We start from the raw sequence: 22,571 nt of genomic DNA, 5'->3' as shown, positions 1-22,571 counted from the left end.
ATTTGTCATTAACTTGATGGCCACGATTTAAAAATATGAACATTATTATGGGTAATTTGAAGCTCTGAAAATGGAGCCTACCTTAAAGGCGGCCCAATGTTACCTAAATCTGGGCATGTTATTGTCATGTATAAGGAGGCACCCGATTTTTCCAGCCAGAGCTATCGTATCGTCCACACCCACTGAACACACCTACAGTGTTTGCTGTGTAGCTTTGCTGCTTGGTTTTCAGTCCTGGGCCCCCAAGTCCACATTACGCTCTCAAAACAAACCATCCGACTGCTTGCAAAAGGCATCAGAAGACATCAGTGGTAAACAGGACGACAGAGTCCAAGCAGCGAGATGAAGTTATGGGGCTGGCCTTCCTGGTTCATAACCAACAACAAACCTGACAGTCACCAGACAGATATTTCGATACACACAGATCTGGATCACTACCCAGAGACAGTGAGTCTGGGTGTTCTAAGAAGCCGATCTTAGTCCAGCCTGCCATTCAGAATAAGACAATGATGGCCAAGGATTGCCCTGACCCAAAGTCACTTGGCTAATTTAAGAAGTGGAAGGAGAATAAAAAGCCGTGCTTCAAGCGGGGGCTAAGGCTTAAAGTGTGACCCATGATTTAAGTGCATCAGAAAAAAAAGGATAAGTCCACCCCTCAACTCCCACTCAGTCCTAACTGGTCCATCGTGCCCTCGAAGAGACGTAGCAGCCCAGAGAGGGAGAACTCAACTGCTGAAAGTCATACGCAGCCCACTCCATGACTAGACCAGGAATGAACTACGGACACACTTCCATACACTCAGCCAGGCCTGAGGAGGAGGCACCGCCCCAACTTGGTGAGAAAAGACAATCTGGCCAGAGACCAATCTGGCCAGAAAAGACAATCTGGCCAGAGACAGACCCTCAGAGCAGGTTGTCAGCTCCACATCCACTTTTTTCCTCTACTTGTTCCAAAAGAAGACAGAAGGGCAACCAGAGGCCTCACAGGATACCAGAGGCCATTGGGCTCCTGTGCGGCTCAGCTGGGAGAAAAGATGGGAGGGCACTGCCAGGCCTGGCTCTCACAGCCATGGCTGGGTCCCTACACACTCTTCAAAGCAACCCAGGTCGGAGGCTGGCATTTGTTCTCCCGGGAGTATCTTACACATTCTAATGTCGGTTCACCATGCAAACAAGTAAGCAAATACCTCCCGCAGGAACTCTGCTAATGCACACACATTAAACAGATTTGCTTATTTACTTATGGGCAGCAGGATTTCACTCGTGTCCAAAAAAAGAACTTTGCAAGGGGGCGGAGGGGGAGGGGGAGCAGACACACAGCCGGAATGGGTAATGAAATTTTCTGATGAAGTGGTTGAGATGCATTTTACCCAACCCCAAAATACCTAAGACCAAGATTAAAAAAAAAAAAAGAAAAAGCATCCTTTAATAATCATGTCCTTCTGATGAGACTGAGTATAGAAAATTACACACTGGGTAAACTCATCAGCCAGAAGCAATCAGCAGTGCTGGCAGAGGTCACCCATCAGTCACGAGCCCTCACTCAGGTTTTCCACAATCACCTGAAATGCAAGGCTCCGGGGCGGACGCGTCCGTCGGATTCGAACGCTCGAGCGCGCCACCCGAGTACCGGTTTTAGGTCAGATCAGTTGAGTGTGAGGCTCGCTCCCCCGCTTCCACCAGATGCTTGCAAAGTCTAGAGGCGCCCACCCCTCCCCCAAAGGTCAATCGCTGAAAAACATACATGCAAATCCACGTGCTCCGGTCATCATCAACATGACCTTGGTTGGGCATGCAGGCAAGTATTTACAAAATCATCTACAAGTCTGAGACATCACAACATTCCAGATGGAAAACTAGGAACGCCAAACCGTAGAGCGCTGGAAAGCAAGTAAGGGCAGAGGCCCTGGCTGAGGCCAGAAAAGCGGTCTGGACGTACAAAGCACAGCAGATACTCCCACAGGGGGGTCGTCTCACCTTGGTGGCCAATGCTTCCGCACTTTCCCGACACGTCTTCTCTATTTCAAGATGGTTCTGCATAAAATTAACTTCCTCTATCACCATATGAGAAACTAGGAATGAAGGAGGGGGGAAAAAAATCTCAGTATTCAAAGATTAGTCAGCTCTCCCAGAAGCCCACGCACCATGTCCCGTGATTAAGAATACTTCAATTCTTCAGCACCCAGACCTCTAGATGCCACTGAAAAAGAGCTTTGAAAAGCCAGCCTGATAACATGTTCTCTAACATTTCAATGTAGCAAAAACTATAAAACAAGGACGAACTTGTACTGCCACGGCATGCATTTTAAGGAAGCTATGCAAGAGATTTTGAAAAATAGATGTGAGTGGCAAAGGAGCCCTGCCGATGGAGTGGTTAAAACGCTTTGGTGGCGAACCAAAAGGGGTGTTTGAAACCCACCAGCCGCTCCCCAAGATAAGAATGAGGCTGCATGCTCCCAGAAATATTTACAGCCTCGGAAAGCCTATACAAAGTGTTGCTGAATCAGATTCAACTTGATAGCAGCAAGGTTTGGGGGGGGGGGGTGGTGAGGAAGTCCTGGTGATGCAGTGATTAAAGCATGTGCTTGGTAACCACAAGGTAGGTCAGCGGCTGGATCCTACCAACCACTCTGTGAGAACAGGGCCCTGTGCTGCCATGAAGATTTATGACCTTGGAAACCCTATGGGGAAGTTGTGGTCGGTTCTAGAAGGTCACAAGGAGTCACAGTTGACTCAAAGGTGTGGGTTTGGCATGATTTGGGGGGTTTTGCCTGATCTACGCAGCTCTCTACATACCCACAGACACATTTGCTAACTTAAACAAAAGAATCTCAGAAATAAAGAGAAGTGGCAAAGCCTGATTTCAGTTTCTTAGGGAACTATATATAACACATCGCCCTAGTAAGGGAAGTTAGTGAAATTAGAAACAAAAAAGAAAAGGGAATCTTGAATTGATCTTATGATTGGCCGAACGATGCGGAAGCTTAGTTCAGTGTAGCAAGTGTACTCTGGAATAGGGGCAGAGATGTCCATAGGATTTCATAAACGTGAGGGCAATAAAGGAGAGCAACAAGACTTAAGTACTATAACTCAAAAACAACAACTCACAGCCATCCAGGCAATGCTGACTCTCACGGACACCCTGTGGGTTTCCGAGACTGAAACTGCTGGCAGGAGTAGAAAGCCCAGTCTTTCTCTCAAGGAACGGATGCTGGTGGTTTTGAACTGCTGAGAACAGATGCTAAGAAATTGCTTCTCGTGTCATAGATTGTCAGGAGGATTGGATGCAGCCAAAAATTTTTTCCCCTGAGTACCTGAAAAGTTGCATTCTCAACATGTGGGTGCCTGGTTCTAATACAGTGAAATTTAAAGGTACCAAGTGATGTAGGGCATGATTTAGGTTTTGAAGTTCAAGGAAGAAAAACCTCACTTCTCCACCTCCCCACCCCCCAGTTATTTCTAGTTAAAAGAGCATGTTCAGAATTGCCAAGTTCACAGTCGCCATGTATACGACGTATTGACCCTTGTTTGGCTTTAAAAAAAAATTAAAAATTAAAAGACACCCAAACACGAAAACCAACAAAGTTAGGCAAAAAGCGCTGGGCTCACCATAACACAAAGAGAGATTACATTTGCTTCATTTAAGTTTAATTAACCTGCAATTACGATTCAACTCGGGGAGGAAAAAATTTTTCTCTCTCTCTCTCCAAATTAAAAACAAAACTATATTACTTCCTAAGTCTGTCCCAAGTTCTTATTATGTTAATATTCAAATTCATAAAGCAGCACTAAATGGCCAGAAACATCGCTAACCTTGACATTTTTTCAGGGGTAATAATAATCTGCAGTAAACGCAGGGCAACCAAAAACCACTTAACTAATTAGTAGTTGCAGTCACCGAGAAAAACATGAATCAACACTGTTATTACAAGTGGCACATTTGAGTGGCATCTAATTACGGCTTGATGAGCGCGATCCCTGCATTATCAACATCACTACTGCATCCCATCAGGGTCTGAAAGCTGCTGATGGCATTGACTTCGAGAACCTCCCCCTCAATGGTTCCGCAGCACCCAACATCGGCTTGGCAGGGGCCCCCCTCACTAAATGACACGTTAAGCGTAATTACTGGTAGACATTGTAAATAAACAGGATTGGAAGTGAAAATTGTACCAAGTGCATAAGACACAATCTGACACATTGGAAGTGGCAGCCTTAATTGAGAGTTTCTTTGACTGCTCAAGATCATTTCAACTGCATTTCTCGGAGGACAGTGATTATAACTGTGGAGACAGACGGCATAATGGTGTCGGCAGTGCTGACAGAGCAGTGAATTAAATCGTATCTGCTGTTGTGTGAAAGCTTTGATGAGAAGGTACAGATGCCTTAGTGGTCTTATCATTATAACACAATGGTCATGTTGTCATCAACCTTTCTGGCTCCAATTGAAAAGAAATGATTGTGTGTTGAAGCTCTCCCCCCGCACCCAGCCCCCACTCCTCGCCACCCCCCTCCTTCTCTTCTATCTCTTGTTCTGAATAGAACCAATTTTCAGAGAGCTATGAAATCGCGCAATAGGCCCTAAAATGCAGCTGCTTGGCATACAAACGGGTCCCCATTAAACTGGAATCACACACAATATGTGTTTATGCCTGAAGAACAAATAGACGCTGAACACAGGCCAAGTTTATTCACACAGACAAAGCCCATGTAGCTCTTCATCAATATAATTGCCTTTTATATTGTAGTTTAAATAATAGGCTCTATTATTTCCTTAAAATCCTAATATTCCTGGCATTTTATCACCATGTTTACAAGGTAGGTTCTTCAAAAAATGTGAAGGAAAAGAGAAAAGAAACCTATACAATTTTTACAACATCAAATATTACTTTGAATTTTTAGCCTTAACTACTTGACATCGTCTGCCGCACTCTGGTATTTCCACCATCACAACAAAAACATAAACACTCGGCATTTTTCAGAGGAATTTGACTTTTTTATTCAATAACATTCTCGCTCATGAAGAGTAAGAAAAATCATTCCACGGTATTAAGGTTTAGGCCTAGCAAACAGAGGGGTGGGGGTGGGGGTCGGAGATAAAGACACAAACAAAAACCCACGTGTTTTTTTCAACATTTTGTAAAAAAGCTGCCATGTAATTTAACTTGATAAAACTTAGCGAGGCCAGCATTCTCTCTAAGACTGCGCTGGTACACTCCCAATGTGCAGGAGTTCTCTTCCTCAGTAGGGGGGAGAACAGAAAATGAAAACAGTGCTCCCATTGTTCGCGTAAGAAATTATCCCCATGCTAAACTGGGAACCACAGAGAGCCACGCGTCAACTCTCGACGTGTCTCACTCGCTGCCATCGGGTCCTGGCTGATTCCCAGTGACGCTGCAGGACAGGGTGGAACGGCAACCATGGGTTTCCCAGACTGCGACTCTACCGGAGTAGAAGCCCTGTCTTCCTCCCAAGGAGTGGCTGGTCGTTCCTAGCTGCTGACCTAGCAGTAGGGGCCCAGTGCATGACCAGGATCCCACCAGGTTTAGGAGGTTAACATATTTCAGAGAACAGTTATGTCTTTAACACGCATGGTTCCCAAACTGCCAATCAAGTCACATGACCCAATAAAGAAATATTTTGTTGAACTATGGATCTGTTTGCCCCTTTTCACAGATAGTTATCTCGCCCTGTTTCCACTGGGCTGAGGGTGGGGATGTACAGAGACCCTCGTTTTTCCAGCCAACAATTCGGACACGAATTGTTTTGTTTCATCCCATTCATCGCGAAGCCGCTCGGAACGCACCAGCACCTATCCACGTCCTCCTTGAGTCTCCTGGTTCCATCCCTCCTATTTGCCTAACCTTCAAAGGGTAGAGGCCTCTTTCAGACTTCGGTTGTCCATTTCAGTTTCCCCGTATGGACTTGAACTTGCATAAGTCTTGTTGCATCTATAACCCATCGCCACTACTCCTACAACACTTACACATTTGGATGCCCAAACCACAAACTGAAAAGCCCCAAACTCACTGTGCTGTTCAGTCGATTCCATTCATGCCGACCCCAGGTGTTACAGAGCAGAATGGCTCGGTAGGCTTTCCTTAGGGAAAATCATCATTTATGGAAGCTCTGCTGACAATTCTGCTGATCGCCCTCCTTCCTATGGAGACCGATGTGCAATGGCTGCCTCCTTGATAGTGTGGCAACCTGTTGGCATGGATAGCTTCCCTAATGGATACTGGAGTCAGTCAGCCCTGGCCCACTCTTCCATCTCTCTGACCTTGCTCATTTCTGCTGTCCTGACCTAGGCTCCAGACTTAGATTCGAGGTACCTTTGGAAAAGCCCAAGGCACTGTGGCTAAGGGTCTATGTTGGCCAAGTCATCATGTTCATCTGCACCAAGCTTCCAGACAAAGAGCACATACATAATTGAGCCCTTACGCAGGGTCAAGTTCAAGTCCCCCGGATGCCAGAAGACTCGCCGCCAAGCAACGGGGCTTTACCAAGCTTCATGACTTGAGAAGCACCTGATCCCAGATGGCCGTGGAGTCGAACACATCTCCAACCATGGCCCCTCGGACAAATGGCAGACCCTGCAGTCAGGCAGGCCTTGGGTGGCTCTGTGGTTATCATTCCAACACTTACCAGACAGCACCGTCGGGGCTCTTTGTCCTCCCTCAACCCAAACCAAACTCACCGCCACATAGTCGATGCTGACTCATGGCGACCCTATAGGACAGGGCTGGAACTGCCCCTGTGGGTTTGCCAGACTGTAACTCTTTTCAGGAGTAGAAAGCCCCATCTTTCTCCCACTTTTCTCCCTAAAGTCAAGCAAAATAAGAACCCCATGCACCTGTTCCAACTTTACCTACACATTCTGGAAGACACGGGAACAGAGCTCATTCAAATGCTCGGAGACCGCCTGTATGTGTGTTGGATTCTCTGGCACAAAGCAGAGTACAACATTAGAACTCATCTTTGCATTTCTTGGGACAATTAAAGAAATGCATCAGGCCTAGTTCATCTGTTAACACCCTTTTTCATCTGTTAACACCTTTTGCAGGAACGTTCTCCGGAATACAGCTTTGCTTAGGAAACGGCCGCCACCACCCTGTATCGGGCTTGATGACGGCCCGGTCTTGTGTTCCACCCTTCACACGTATCTCACAGCCATTGTTTCAGAAAACTGAGGCCCAGCGAATGGGAGCCCTGGTGGTGTCGTGGTTATGAGTTGGGCTGCAATTTGCATGGTCGGTGGTTCGAAACCATCTCCTTTGGAATAAGCCTGGGCTTTCTACTCCTGTCAAGTTACCATTTTGGAAATCCACAGAGGGTCGCTATGAGTCAGCATGGGCTGCAAGTCTGCGAGTTTGGGTTGAGTTTGAGGTCCAGAGAAACAACCTAACAAATCTCCAGCCAGAGTCCTAAGCGGTGCCTTCAAGCCAAGCCCCCTTGCAGGGAACCCATGTTCCCATCTCCCTTTCCAACTCATCAGGAGCCCTGATGATGTAGTGGTGGGGGTGGGGGGCACTGGGCTGCGAACCCACCCCGTGGAGGCTGTCTGCTCCTCTAAAGAGTTACGGCCTTGGACACACACAGGGCCGTCCCCGCTGTCCTTTACTGTCACGAGAAGAAAGAATTAGCTGGGTTGACAGACAATTGTTCGTTTCGAGTTTTTTACTAATTCGCCCTCCGTTAACGGTGACCTCACCAACGGCGTTGCTTCCGGAGCAAAATGCCTTTCCTTCCAGTCAGCAATCTATCTAGACATACACGGTGTGTCTCTACAATGGCGGTGGGGCACAAACCCCCAGTTCTTCGTCCAACATCTGATCTACTCAGAATGGTTCTCAGGGGGACAGAAAACCACCGTGTGGCTGGCATAGGCACGGGAAAATGGGTGTGCCCAAGAAAAAGAGCAGAGGACCTAAGGTTTGGGCCTGGAAGACACGAAACGACTAGGCTGACTTGGCTTGCAGGAATGCTTCTTTCCGTTTTTGCCCTGTGGTGGCTCCAGAGCCTGGGAGGAAGGAAGGTTGAGGAAGAGCTGGAAGAGGATCAGGCTGGCCGGAAAACAGCACGGTGGCCCGAGCCTGGGCAAGCCTGAGGAGCTAGAAGGATGGCCCCGTGGCTCACAAAGGTCCCAGAGCCCAGTCAGCGGGCCTTCCGATGGGCAGACCAGGTGCAAGGCCTGTTGTTGGTGATGATGTTAGGTGCCACTGGGTTGGTTCTGACTCACAGAACAGCCTATGTTCAGCAGAACAAGACATTGCCTGGTCCTGCGCCTTCTGTCGATTGCTGCTTTGTCTGCACCCCTCAAAGCCACGGCCGCCGTGTGTGCATAATTAGGTAGAGGAGGCAGCGCTCACCTGGGGACAAAAAGCAACGTGCCTTCCAAATTGTGGTGGCAATCGTATGCTTCTTAATGTGATTGGATTATACAACTGTATCAGATGTCAATGCTATGCCAACAAAACTGTTCTCTCCTTAAAAAAGAGAGAGAGAGAGAGAAGATACTTCCCTTCAGAACTGTCTACATGTGGAGGCTGGCATCCCCTGCGAGGTGGATGGTATGTAGGGGCTTCAAAAAAACTTTTTAGAGAGAACTTTGCCGTGGACTTCCTGAGAGCCCAGCCTGGACTTCACCACCCACTAGCACTGAAGAGCCATCAGGTGGTTCAGTACACTCGGTACAAGAGTGGAAGAAGCAAGTAGTGTGTATGGGGCATCTACGACAGGCCAGGCCTGCGGTAGACACTTTCTACTTGGTTATGCATTGAGCTGCTAACCACAGGGTCAGTGGTTTGAAACCACCAGGAAAGACAAGGCAAGCCTTTCCACTCCCCTGGAGAGCTACCATCACAGCGGCAGCTCTTCCCTGTCCTACAGGACCCCAAGTCAGAATCGACTCACTGGCAGTGAGAGAGTCTCCTTTAAACCTTAAGCACCCTATGCCACAGGGCCCTTATCCAGTTTTATTCACACAGGAACTTGCTCTGGTGGCTCTTCGCTAAGGATATTGCGTTAAACCCTTCCATCCTCTGTTCCAAAGCTAACGAGCCCTGTTTGTACTATGGGTTAAGCATTTGGGCTGCTAACCAAAAGGTCAGCCGTTCAAACCCACCGGCTACTTCATGGGAGCAAGAGGAGGCTGTCTGCTCCAGGTAGGATTTCCCACTTCAGGAGTCCCCAGGAGCAGTGCTACTCTGTCCTGGAGCGTCGCTGGGTCAGAATCAGTTCAACGGCAGTGGGCGGGTTCCCATGTTTTTAAACACTTAGTTTTAAAGTCTTCTCATTCCCCTCCTTCTGTGAGAAAGGTGCGCAGTCTGTTCTCCTGTCAGCAAACTAACTTAGTCAGCACGCTCTTGCTGTGGTGGTTGGGAGACACAGAGTCAGTGCTGGCTGAAAGTATGAACCGATTTCACTGATTGAACTGTTAGGCTGGTTCCTAGAAAGCCAAAACCAACGGTGCTTGTTGTTGTTGTTGTTGTTGTTGTTAGGTGCTGTGGGGTCAGGCTGGATGCACAGGAGCCACTACAATAGAACGAAACTGCCCAGTCCCGCGCCATCCTCACAATTGTAAAGCCTGAGCCCACTGTTGCAGCCACTACGTCACTCCATCTGGTCAAGGCTCCTCCTCTTTTGCACTGCCCCTCCACGTTAGCACGCACGATGTCCTCTTCCAGGGACTGGTCACTCCATTCTCTGTACTTCTTTCAAGATAGTTTGGTACATTCACTATTCCTTGCCAACACCATACATCATCAATTCGTAAAGGTAAAATTACATAAATTCCAACAATTGAGGTAAACTAATCTTTCAACTGACCCCTCAAGTGATCAGAGGTACTTAGAAGAAGAGACACAGAAAGGGGAAATAGAAACAATAGAAATGGAAGCAGAGTGTACGAGGGGATCCCTAAAAAATCCCGGAATTTTTTTTTCATCCCCAAAGCTGTGTATTCACATTTTTACCAAAACAAGCTTTTCCCCATCAAAGTACTCTCCATTATAGTTAATGCATTTGTCAAATCTGCAATTCTATTCTTGGGATATTTTTCAAGCTCATCTGTTTGGGGGGCAGACAATACCTCCCTCGTTTTTGTCTTCATCTCCTCTATGTGCTCAAATTGCCATCCTTTCCATGCCCTTCATTTGGGGAAACAAAAAGAAGTCGCAAAGAGCGAGGTCAGGTGTGTAACGTACGTGGGGCAAGAGAGGCATGCCCGTTTGGGCCAAAAACTGACACATTTGCCGTGTGAACAGGTGCATTGTCATGGTGGCAAACCAGTCTCGCCTGCCAAAAATCAGGGCATTTTTGTCACACACTGTTACACAATCTTTTCAAAACCTCTAAATGGAAAGCTTGAAGAACAGTCTGACCTGGTAGAACAAACTCCAAATGCACGAACAAACTCCAGGTTTTGGGGGGTGCCCCCTCGTATATGTTACCAGTAAAGTAGGCTGATGGAGGGAGAAGTTGCTACCATTTTTGCATAATGCAAGAGGCAACACCCCAACAATGTACTGAACCCAAAGTTGATGCTATGTCCAAGCACAAGAACTTGAACTATTCCTCTTCCACTCCCCTACCCACGCCCCACATACACAAGACACCAATTTGCTATCAGTAATTGAAGCACCTTCATTGGTAGCAAGGTCAATGGTAGAACTCTTTCAGCTGGGGCTTGGTGTCAGCACATGTGTGCAAGGATTTCAATAACCTTGCATTAGGGAGGGAGAAAGTCTCACGCAACTGCTCTCTGTGCATCTGCAAAGAAGAGCGATTTCTATCACAGCATACTGGCCTCAAAAACACAGGTAGGACCAAGAATAATCTCTTGAGATTTTCTTTGTACTGTCAGATGCTGAAAAATAAACTGGCCAGTTGAACTCTAGCTATGGCGCTGTATTTTTTCACGGCTGCTTTTCCTTCCACAGGAATACTATGTTTGTGCAGTGTCGCTGCTTAGTCAACAGTTGATGATACCAGGGCATCGCTTGACTGGGAGGGATCTGCAGAATGGAGAGAGGCCTGGCTTCCAGGAGGGAGGACGATGTGACCCCCCTACTGAGGCCTGGCCCCTTCCCCATGACATTTTCCAATCTGATCCTTCTGAGTATGATCGGCCATCTTCCATCAGAAGAACTCAGAAAAGATTTGGGGCAGCTAAGCCACCTCTAGCTTTTGTGGGATATCATTCTTCTCAATGAGAAGGTAATTTCAAGCATTCACACTCTTAAAGCGTGTGAGTTCTCTGAACTCATAATTCCATTTTAAGAATTAATCTATAGAACTAATCAGTTATCTGTTCCTCTCTTCCACCTTCCCTCTCTCTCTCTGTCATCAAGGTGGTTCCAGCGCTTAGCAGCCCGATAGGACAGACGAACTCTTTATAGGAGTAAAAGCTCGTCATTCTTCTGTGGAGTAGCTAGTGGTTTCAAACTGCTGACCTTATGGTTAGCAGTCAATTGTGCAACCCATTATACCACCAGGGCTCCAGGCTACTGTCATGACTGTGTATGCACTAAAACTTGCTACAGCATGATTTATAACAGCCGAGATCCAGAGGTCACCCAGCATAGAGGGCCTATCTAAAGAAATTTAAGCACTGTCATTGTACAGTGGAATACTATGGACAATGATGGCAATCGAGGAACTTCTTTGATGCTATGTAGAGATGACCATAATATGTTTACTTTAAAAAGCAGGTAATGAACGGGATGTATTTTTTATAAGATATATATGTTACTCAGGGGGGGAGGGGTAGGTCAGGAAGACTATACATAAAACGTGAAGTTTGTGTTTTTTTCCTCTAAAAAGCAACTGTTTTGCCTAGTGAAAATATTTTGTAATCAGTGCAAATGACTTAGAGACTCATCCGCACCCAAAACAATCATGCTCATTCCACTGGCTCCAGATCACAGGGATGCCAGAGCAGCTCATGGCACGCTGGTCGCCACCTTGTGCTTCTTTGGTCGGATGCCCAATATGCCCTCGACTGGGGCATCTGTCTACCCACATAAGGCCCAGGCACAGCTAGACGACTGCGACCATGTCAGGAAAGTGAGTACATACTTTTCTGAAATTCTTCCAGTTTTTTAACAGCTTCATCTCGCTCTTGCCTAATCTTGTCACACTGAAATGAGAAGAAGAAAAAAAAGTTTAATTCATATCATCAATTTTAAATCTGAAAAGGCAAGCGATAGCAATCTGATCAACGACGGCGATTTTCTAAAAGCAAAATTGAAAACTGAAAAACACAGCCTCGTGGGACTCGTGCAGCTCAACCAAGGTGGTATTTTGTACCTTTCTAGTCTGGTGAAGAACGAGTCACCTAACTACTCATTGTCTCCCGGGTAACTGGCCAATTTTACATCCTTGAGTTAAAGGGGATTCATCCGGGCAGGGAGTGGAGGAGGCTGACTGTGCTTCTCCCCGTGGTGGGTATTTCCGTGAACACCTCACTCATCCTCGGGTCAGAGCCTCAACAGCTTCGATTACCCACAAGCCCAGTGCAGGCTGGAGGCAAACGTAGTGGCCCCAGCAAGAAGGGCCACTGTCACCTGCCCCAGCCCTCGGTCACCTCTGTGCCCTGAGCATTCTGAAGAGAAGACGGTGGCAGATTAAAAGGGGGAGAAGAAACCATATCCCCCAACAAGAAGCTTGTTTCATTCAGGGAAACTGATGTTTAATTGTAAATGGTGGGCGAAACGGATGAAACAGCAGGATAAAGGCAAAAACGAATGTGAGGGACGAGGACTTGTCAGGAGATCTGGTTCCCTCACAGATAGCCTCCTTTTATCAGACCCTTGAGATATTAATGAGTCTTAGCAAAAGCCCCAAACCCACTGCCCCTGAATTGACTTAGAGACACAGCAACCGCACACCACAGAGCAGCATGATCCCATACAGTCCCCAAGGCTGTAATCTTTATGGAAGCAGACTGCCGCATGGGTCTTCCGAGGAGCAGCTGGGGCGCTTGAACTGCTGACCTTGAAACTGGTAGCCCAACACTTAACCCCAGTACCACCACAGCTCCTTAGGAAGACGGAATTCCACAAGTGCTGAACTTCACAAAACAGATAGGACAATACATTTCAGAAGAATGTTTAAGAAGGGTTACAGCTTTTAAAAGCCGTTTTCATTCCTAGAGTGAAAACTTAAATTTCCCAGGCAGCCCTCTGCCCCGAAGAACACCACAAGAATCAAGTACAACTTTAAACCCTAACTGATCCCTAGCATGTCGGATCAATCGACCGGGACTGCATCCCTTTGGAGAGTCTTAATTTCAGAGTTCAGTGGCTGAAAGAATTATGAAGCAACTGGTAGCCAGCAGAATCTAAAACCATGAAATCATCTGCTCCATTAGACTGGCCTCAGAATGGGCAAAATCGGAGGCCCAGAGTTGGAAACACTGACATGTTGCTAGGAGAGGCCTAAACTGGTAGAACTGCGTGCGAAATAAATTCCTACCAAAATGGAAGGGTAGAACCCAATTACTCAGCAATGCGACGGTGCGCATGCTCCAAGGATCGATCTCTCAGGGGTGGACAGGACAGACAATAGGCTCTCTGAAACAATGGGCAGCATTGGCAGTCATTTTTAAACGTCAGGGTATATTTGTCTACTGCACAATAGAAACACTAACGCCACAGCCATTGAGTGCAATCTAACTCATAGTGACCCCATAGATCCAAGTAAACTGTCCCATGGGTTTTCCAGGTCTATAAATCATTACAGAAGCAGGCTACCACATTTTTCCACCATGGGACAGCCAATGGATTTGAACAGCCAACCTTTAGGTTATCAGTCTGGTGCTTTAACCACTGTGCCATCAGTCTACACTAAAAGAAAAACAACCCATTGCCATTGAATTCATTCTGATACATAGCAACCCTGTAAGGCAGGGCAGAACTGCCCCTGTGAGTTTCCGAGACTGCACCTCTTTACAGGAGGAAAAAGCATTCTTCCTGCAGAGTTGGCTGGTGTTTTGAACTGCTGACCTTGTGCTTGGCAGCCCAACAAATAACCACTAGGCCACCAGGGCTCCTATTCCACACGATAGAGCAATGAAAATGAATGAGCTAAAAGCTCAAAGGCCATGATGTCGAGTAAAAGGGGTTGTAGAATAGACATCAATGGTGCCTTAAGCACACAAAACCATTCTCACTTATTTGCATTGTGTACATAAACATATTTCATGCCATGTTAAAATTTCAGAAATTCAATCGAGGGGTGCCTATAATGTTTAGGATTGGCTCTTAGAAAGCAGGGAAGAAATGGGACTATGGATTGGCAGCACCGGGCCTTTGATCTGTCCCAAACCCAACCCACCACCTTCGGGTCAATTCCCACTCAGAACAACACTGGGGACAGAGTAGAAAGGGCCCCTTTGAGTTTCTGAGGCTGTCAATCTTTAGGGCACAAAAAAGCTTCATCTTCCTCCAGAGGAGCAACTGCTGAGTTCGAAGTGCTAACCTTCCCGTTGGCAGCCCGGCTCACAATGCTCTGGGCCACCCAAGCTCCTCACAATTTTATCTGGTGCTTCTCTTAGTATCATTGTTGTTTCAAAAAAATAACAGCCACTTTGGTGTGGCCACTTTATTTGTAATACCACTCTGACTTTTCTGTGCTTAAATTTTTTTAAATTAGAAGCAAATAGTTCATGGCTTGTTATTTAAAGCAAATCGCAAAACCTTTAAAAAGCCTTATCTCAGGCTACACGGGCAAATCCAATCCAGCAAGAGTGCTTTGAACAAGTCCCCGGTGCTAACTGAGCAGGGCTGATCACCGAATACTGACCAGGGCTCCCGACAAATGGGTCAGGCTGGGGGCACGGGGCACGTCCTAAGGAAAAGGCATATTCTTGCGCCCACATTTCCCAGTGGGAATCTAATAATCGTGTGATATGTAATCTCTTATTTGAATTACGGGGCTGGTGAAGAAGACGGAAAGTACCACGGGCGGCCAACGGAACAAACAAATCTGTCCTGGAAGAACTCCAACCAGAAGGCTCTCCTTAGAAGCCAGGCTGGGCAGACGTCCTTGCCCCTACTTTGGAGACATTATCAGCAGAGACCAAAGTAAAACCAAACTCACTGCTGTCGAGTGGATGTCAACTCAGTCACCTGACAGGACGGAGTAGAACTGTCCCTGTGAGTTTGTGAGACTTTTAACTGTTAGCGGGAGTAGAAAGCCCCATCCACAGACCAGTCCCTGGAAAAGGACATCATGCTCTGCTCGTGGAGAGTCAGGTGAAAATCGAGAAGACCTCAGGGAGCTGGAGTGACCAGGGCCTGCAGCAATAGGCTTCAATATATAACTGGAAGGATGTTGCTGCAGGCCCAGGCATTGTTTCATTCTGATGAACACAAGGTCCCTATGAATCAGAACCCACTCCAGGCCACCTAAAACCATCAGTAAACTCTCCAGTTCCAATTTACCAAACTACATCTGCTGTCTGTTTAGTTGGCTGGTTGGTGTTTGCAAATCGAAGCACTAGAGTGCTGAAGTCTCCTTCCTCACTCAGTTTGACCACATCAGACTGTAAAACCCTTGGTACAAAGAGAGTGCTGGCCAGCTGTTTCAGCACGGTCCCACTTGTTTCCAGAAGTGGGCATCTGCTTGGGTTATGCTTCCCAACATCCCTGCCAGCCCTCCCCAAACAGTGCACAGCAGAGACTCTGGCACAAAAAGGAGTCTAGAATAGTCTTTGCCTGGGCTGACTCTCCTGAGTATTTCACTTTCAAATGGACTTCATGTTGTCTACCCTGGTGCTTCCTAAGATAGAAAATGCCCTGTGAAAATCTATGACTGGGAGCGTTGTGCCTGACTCACCGGCATTTATGTCCTTCTATCTGCCTCTTACAAGGACCCTACAGGACAGAGTAAAACTGCCCTTGTGGGTTCCTAGGTTGTAAATCTTTACAGAAGCCTCATTTTTTCCCCTCAGAGTGACTGGTGGGTTTGAACCACTGACCGTGTGATTGCTGGCCCAAAGCATAACCCACAATGCCACCAGTCACAAGAATCAGAATCGATCCGTTGGCAGCAAGTTTGGTTTTGATGATCTGCCTCTCAAACGGAGTCCCAGTAGCACAGTCAAATAAGTGCTGGCCTGTTAACTAACTGTATGGTTCAAACCCACCAGCCACTTCTTGGGAGAAAGGTAAGGCTGGAGGCTCCCATGAGATTCACAAAACCTTGGAAACTCTACACAGGGTTTGTTATGAGTCTATATCAACCCCATGGCAGTGAAGATCAGCCTCCCCAAGCACTACCTGGAAGAATTTGAGGGTGAATCAATTCTCACCATTTCAAAGGGCCAGCGCTCTGCCTGAGATGTGTCTGAAATAGGATCTCTTCTCAGATCTCAAAAGGCCACCAGCTGGCATCATTCACAAACACACACACACACACACACACACACAACCAATACTGCTACCATTTGTTGGTCATCATCAGCTCGTGACAATGTTAGGTAGTTTGTTTTTATCTTGTTTTTTAAGGTGGTTCTTTAGAATCATCCAGAAGACACGAGGCACACTCGTGCCACAGGGTTTCGGTGTTGGGCTGCTAAATACAAGGATGCTTTGAACCTCCCCAGTGGTTCAATGGTAGCATCCTGATGGCATAGTGGTTACTCTTTGGACTGCAAGGTCAGCAGTTCAAAACCACTAACCAGCTCTAAGGGAGAAAGACAAGGCTTCTACTCTTATATAGAATCAGTTTCAAAACCCTAACGGGGGCAGCTCTACCCTGTCCGATCGCGTTGCTAAGAGTCAGAATTGATTCAATGGCAGTGAGTTGTTTTGTTGTTGTTTTTGGTTTTTTGAGTGGTTCCAGAGTAAAAAGAGGTGGCTGTCACCTTCCGTCAAGATTTACAGCCTCAGGAACCCTCGGGGACAGTTCTACTCAGAGCTGCTGAGTTAGACCCAGTTTGGTTTACCAGCTGCCCAGGAGACAGACCTTGGGTCTCTGCTCTCGTTCCCGGGGTCTGGGCTGGCCAGCTTTGGTACATACAGGTCCCTGGACTCAGCAGCCTGGCTGCATGCTTTTAGGCCAGTGCTGCAGCCATCACCAGCAGATCCACAAGCCGGTTCCAAACCCAGCTGTGTTCCACCAGGGGTCTTCATGGGGCTCTGCTTTCTATTTTCTGCAACTGCATTATGCGAGCACTGGCAGTCACAGAATTGACCATCTGCTGTGGCTACTAAAAGGGGTGTGGGCTGGGGGATGAGATCCACACATGCTGCAATTGTGGCTTAACCCTTAAAACACCAAACTCATTGTCATCCGATCAATGCCAACTCACAGCGCCCCTGTTAGGTCACAGGAGGACTGTCCCATCAGGTTTGAAAGGCAGTCATCTTTACAGCATCACACTGACACACGTCAATCTCCCAAGGAGCAGCTGGCAAAAGGGGCTCACTTACTCCACACTGGAGCAGAACAACAAAATACGAGGGCCCTCCACAGTGCACGCAGGACTCCACACACCCATGAGGGGGCACCCCAGAAAACATCTTGTAACCTCTCTCTCTCACTCTGCTCACATTCGCACGGATTCTGGGCCTTTGGAGGACGAATGTCCTATCTTTATGCCCCATACTAGCCCCTCGTCCTCCCTCCTCCCCTTCCCCTGTCCTGCCCACGCAGCTGCACCATTTGTAGACACCGCTTCTTTTTGTGCTAGAACTGCTCATGGGGACCTTGCAATAGCAACAGATGTGCCTGGGCTCACATCACTTCATTACAATGCCCACCGACTCGCTGGGGCTCCAGGCTGGGGCAGAACACAGCAGCACAAGTCCTGGCTGCTTGGAGCAAGCTGGGTACCTCTCCCCGGGAGTCTCTCTCATGCCTCTGTGTATCACGCTGTGAACCAACCAGTCGCTCGCCTGGCTGGTTCTGAAAGCCCTTCATGTAAGAAGCCCTGGCTATTTCCCAGATGTCTTCTCTGAGCCTCAACCAGGCAGGTACCTGGCTTCTGAAACTTACTGAGAATTTCAAAGCCCCAGCTGGTTGATTTGCATAAGGAAGCGTTGCTCCCGTGTACTGGCAACTTCCCACTTCCTCGACACAAACAGGTCACTCTTATGGGTCTTGTTCCCCCACCTGTCAGCCAATCACCCTGAAACGTGTGCTTAGCAGGGCTTGGCAGAAGCACAGATAACTGGTGTGGATCCCAAGATCTCTTTATATCTGGCAGTGGGATGGCCTATGTATATTTTATGTGCCAAATCAAATAAACAAACAAAAACACGCCAAACCCTAAGCCTCCCAATTGTGTCTTACTTCCACCGGCATACGCATTGCTGATTATCTCCCCGGTGCCCTGGGGCCATGGTGGGCTGACACGTGTTAGAAAGGCCAAGTTCGGGGTCGAGAAGTACTCGCACATCACAGAGAAGACAATGAGGATGCATGGATGTTGCAGGTGGTAGAATCAGACTGCCAACCCACCCGGTACCTATCGTCATCCCCGAGTTTCTTATGGCAACAAACGTCTCTCGGTCCATCCTTCTGGCATCGCACCAATTCTGCCGAGTCCCTAAGCATGCTGGGCGTAACCCAAAGGGTTGCCGAGCAGGTGCTCACCAGCTTAGACCTCTCGACAAAGACCAAGAGGGAAAGAAGCCAGGAAGTTATTTAGTTATTTGTCAGCGTGAGCAATACGTGGGCTACACACACACACAGCGCAGGCTATAACTCTGAGTCTAAGCAGCTCTCGACGCCACACCATTTCCATTTTTCTCTCCAAGCGTGTTCGGCCCCTTCCTATCCCATAAACGTGCAGGGAATCCAGTTTGGTGGTAGTGATCGGGGAAGGGGGGTGATGAGCGAACCAGAGGACCCTGTTTATTTCATACGAGGGGACCTTGCCATTCCTCCCCCACCCGGTCAGGGTGGCTGGAACCAGCAGCGCATTCTGGATCTCTGCACACAATGGACGGAATCATTCCTGCCGGGAAGGACTTCCTTTCACTCCCTCTCGCTTTGGGAGTTCTCCTTTCTTCCCATTCAAAGTCCCTTCCCTCCAATAGTCCCGGGCAGCAACGGAGGCGCTGCTCCCGCCACCGCCGCCGTCTCCTCGCAGGCTCCAAATTCTAGGTATTGTGTGGCAGATAAAAACACATGTCATCAGAACAGAGGTTCTTGCTCTTTGTTTCTGGATAGATTGCTGTTAATAAGAGACTCATTTTCACTTCCAAACTGCGAAGTAATTACTTTTTCTCTGGCACAACCACTTGCCACTCTGTCTCAAAGAAACAGCGTGGATGTGGATGTATTATGCATGAACGGTTAGCATAATGGATGCATCTCTTGCTCTTGAGAGTGGCTTCTTTATTAGTATTAATTTTTAAAATAAAACACTTCGGAACCTTCACCTCAGAGAATGACCCGAGAGGAAGACATGTTAATGACAGATGAAGGGGCCAAGGTGCAAAGCAGGTCCTATCAGATCGCTCCCTTCTGGGAACCCAAGTCCCAGGCAGCGTCTGCCCCTCGTCTTTTCAGTCCTCGTTCCTGGCAACCTGACAGCGTGGCCCGATGCGCCCGCCCGTCCAGCGGGCACTGGATGCCTCCTAATCAGCCACTTACACTTCGGGTCCTTTCAAAACTTGTTCCCAGAACATAATACTTAACATAACTACTTCTGACTTAAGGGCAGACAGACGCTCTTCTATAAAAGTTTCCTTCTCTCTCTTTTAAGGCAACTGCACACACACACACACACACACACACACACACTGCCATCCTGACAAATGGGAACGCTTTTCCATTCATCGTTCAGTGAGAATGGGTCTGTCCACCCCGCCCCCCCCCCCACCAACCCGTGTCCTTGGCCCCCCACCCTATATAGAGAATGAAACCCCAGACAATCACAACAAAGATTCTGGGTGAGTCATCAAAGAATGACATCCAAAAGGAGGCACATAATTGGCTGCTTTCAAGATGCAAAGTCCTCTCTTTTTCTGTACCCCAAAAAGGCAGCTTCAGGGGGGCTCATGGAGTTTGGTGGGACAGAATCTCCCATTTTTGTTGATGATGTCATGTGATGGCTAGAGGGGGAAAAACAGGAAGTAGCACTCTTCCCATAATCCTCACTCACTGGATACCAGTTTTTTTAAAAAAAACAACTAAGTTTTTACATTTGAATCCGACCAACTTTGTGTATATGTACTGGTATCCTATTCAATAATCAACACAATAATAAACTGTGGTTTTAAGAATGAGATCCATGCAAAGAAAACGGGCAGATGTTTTTGTGTGAAAAGCAAACAGCGAATGCTGCTTGTGGGACATGGAAGAGTTAGAGAAGATTGTGGAGGAAAAGATGGGGTGGGGGTGGGGGCATGTAGGCCAGGCCTTAAAGGCTAATGTGAAAGAGCCTCATGGAAAAGAGGGGGAACCTCGTCTTCCATCCTCTCTGCCCCCGCTCCCAGCGCTGACTACCCACACACAGCACACGGCGACGGGCAACATGACCGTGCCCTTCATGGGCAGGAGTTTCCTGCTCGGACACAGGACCTTCAGAGATGTTTTCCTTTACTTACACTCTTGGTACACAGAAAGTATTAGACAGAAAAGTTCTCCCTTCAAAACAGATTTCCTTATCAACCCACTCAGACCAAGTCCGTCCTCAGAAACACTGATTAAACATCACCATGAAATGGCTAGGTTCCACTGTTGCTGAAAAGGGAGAACTGAAAAAGATGGATTTTAAAAAACGGTCCATGGTCCACCTGCAAAAACCGCAGCCTACCTGTGCAGCCCTAGACTACAACGTATCCATTGCAGATGCTAGCCTACAGGTGCAGCCCTTGAATATGTTACATAGGTAGATGAATAAATTTACCTCTATATGTATCACATGGATATACAAAGAGCCCTAATGGTGCAGCACAAAGGTCAACGTTTAATTCCACCAGCAGGCCCATGGGAAAGGGGATCAGGCAATTTCCTACAGCCCAGGAATCCTCCAGGTGGTCCCACTGCATCCCATAGGGCCTCTGTGAGTTAGGATCAACTCAACTTGCACACACATATGCAGACAAGGAGGCTCCAGAAAACAATATGGCAAATTCTCCATGCATATTGTGAAGCCCCTCATATATAAAACTACATACATATGAATCTTTCTGTTAAGATATAGTTTATATTTGACTTTCAATTCTTAAATATAAACTGATGGATAGAGCAGAGAAATGACCCAGAGCCGTATACCCTGTTATCCGTTACTGCCGAGTTGATGCTGACTCTGGGCGGCCCTATAGGACAGAGAAGAACAGCCTCGTATGATTTTCAAGACGATACTCACCACGACAGGAGACTGCCACAGATCTTTCCAGTAGGCAGCGGTTGGTGGATTTGAACAAACAACCAAGCAGCTAAGTGTTTAATACCATGCTGCCAGGGTACCACAGAGAAGTCTCAAACCAACCAACCATAAAACCCTCAATGCCGCAGAGTCGATTCCGACTCACAGTGGCCCTATAAGGGCAGGGTAGAACTGCCCCTGTGGGCTACTGAAACTTCTACTCTTTACAAGAAGAGAAAGCCTCTTCTTTCTCCCAAGAGAAACTGGTTTTGAACTGCTGACTCTCTGGTTAACAGCCCAATTCTCACCCACTACACTACTTACTATGAAAAATTCAATTCATGGGCTAACAGAGAAAGATCTGAAACTGAAGCCAGGATCTTGTGGGGGGTGGGGGGAAGATAATTGATAAAGCGGCCAAAAACCTGACCCGCTTGGAAAGGGAGACGTGTGGTCCAAAGACCCATGTTTGAATCTATACTCTGCCACGACCTGTGTGACCTCGGGGGACGGCCTATAAACAGGGCCCTGTGGTCCTGTCTCTTTATCTGTGAAATGGGGATGACACAAGGCTGGGAGGAGCAGTGGGGGGTGGGGGGTGGAGAGAGATAGGTGGCTGCATATGACCGGTCACATGACCTGTCACTTGCAGCTTCTCCATCAACACTGCCCAGGGAGCAGCTGGCCTACCGCCTGCCCCGACAGAGGAAATTCCAGACAGGGCGACAACGGGCTGATCCAGAGGAGGCCGTCCACTGCCTCTCCCACTGATGAGGACCTGGGCCAACCACAACGATCGTTAGACTGTGTGTGGACATGTGGACGGGAGAAACGGAGGGTCTCTTTTGAATCCCCTCCCCCGCCCTCCATGTGTAGAGAATTTCCCCACCTCAAATTTACTCTGGCAAACAGGGTCTGACTTTAGACTTTGAGCTTTGATGGGTGTAACTGCTGTGGCCAAGCGGCCATGTGCGTGTGCTGACCCAACCGGACAAAGCTCACCCAGCCGGACACAGGGAAGCCCTCTGCTGGTGACAGTGAGCTCGGTGTCCTCCATCCACCCAGCCCCCACGAAGCTGCTGTACTCACTTAGTGCTGCATAAAAAGTGCCCCTTAGACTTTTGTGTTTCCCTCCTGGGTGGCACTGCCTTCTTCCGCCTCCCCCGCCCCCCCCCCCCACAACTCTCTCTCACTGGGGGGAGGGGGAAATCTGTGTTAATCGGTCTGCTGGTCTTTTAACAGA

General features: G+C 47.8%; 1 protein-coding gene and 1 pseudogene across 1 annotated transcript in view; one reads left to right on the top strand and one right to left on the bottom strand.

The window, feature by feature from the left end:
• SHTN1 (shootin 1) overlaps positions 1–22,571 on the bottom strand; it is a 96,969-nt gene that overhangs the window by 71,324 nt on the left and 3,074 nt on the right. Inside the window, exons 2-3 of the mRNA XM_004700912.2 lie at positions 12,079–12,139; positions 1,978–2,072 (exon numbers count right to left, since the gene is read on the bottom strand). Coding sequence (XP_004700969.1) covers positions 1,978–2,064 — 87 coding nt within the window. The 5' untranslated portion in view covers positions 2,065–2,072; positions 12,079–12,139. The remainder of the gene's footprint in view (positions 1–1,977; positions 2,073–12,078; positions 12,140–22,571) is intronic.
• On the top strand, positions 6,130–6,250 carry LOC115870009 (annotated as a pseudogene).

Source organism: Echinops telfairi, unplaced genomic scaffold (genome assembly GCF_000313985.2).
Source record: "Echinops telfairi isolate 266 unplaced genomic scaffold, ASM31398v2 ScPeMD7_70;HRSCAF=299, whole genome shotgun sequence".
Taxonomy (NCBI): domain Eukaryota; kingdom Metazoa; phylum Chordata; class Mammalia; order Afrosoricida; family Tenrecidae; genus Echinops; species Echinops telfairi.
The sequence above is the reverse complement of the archived record's forward strand: the minus strand, read 5'-3'. Positions and strand labels throughout refer to the sequence as shown.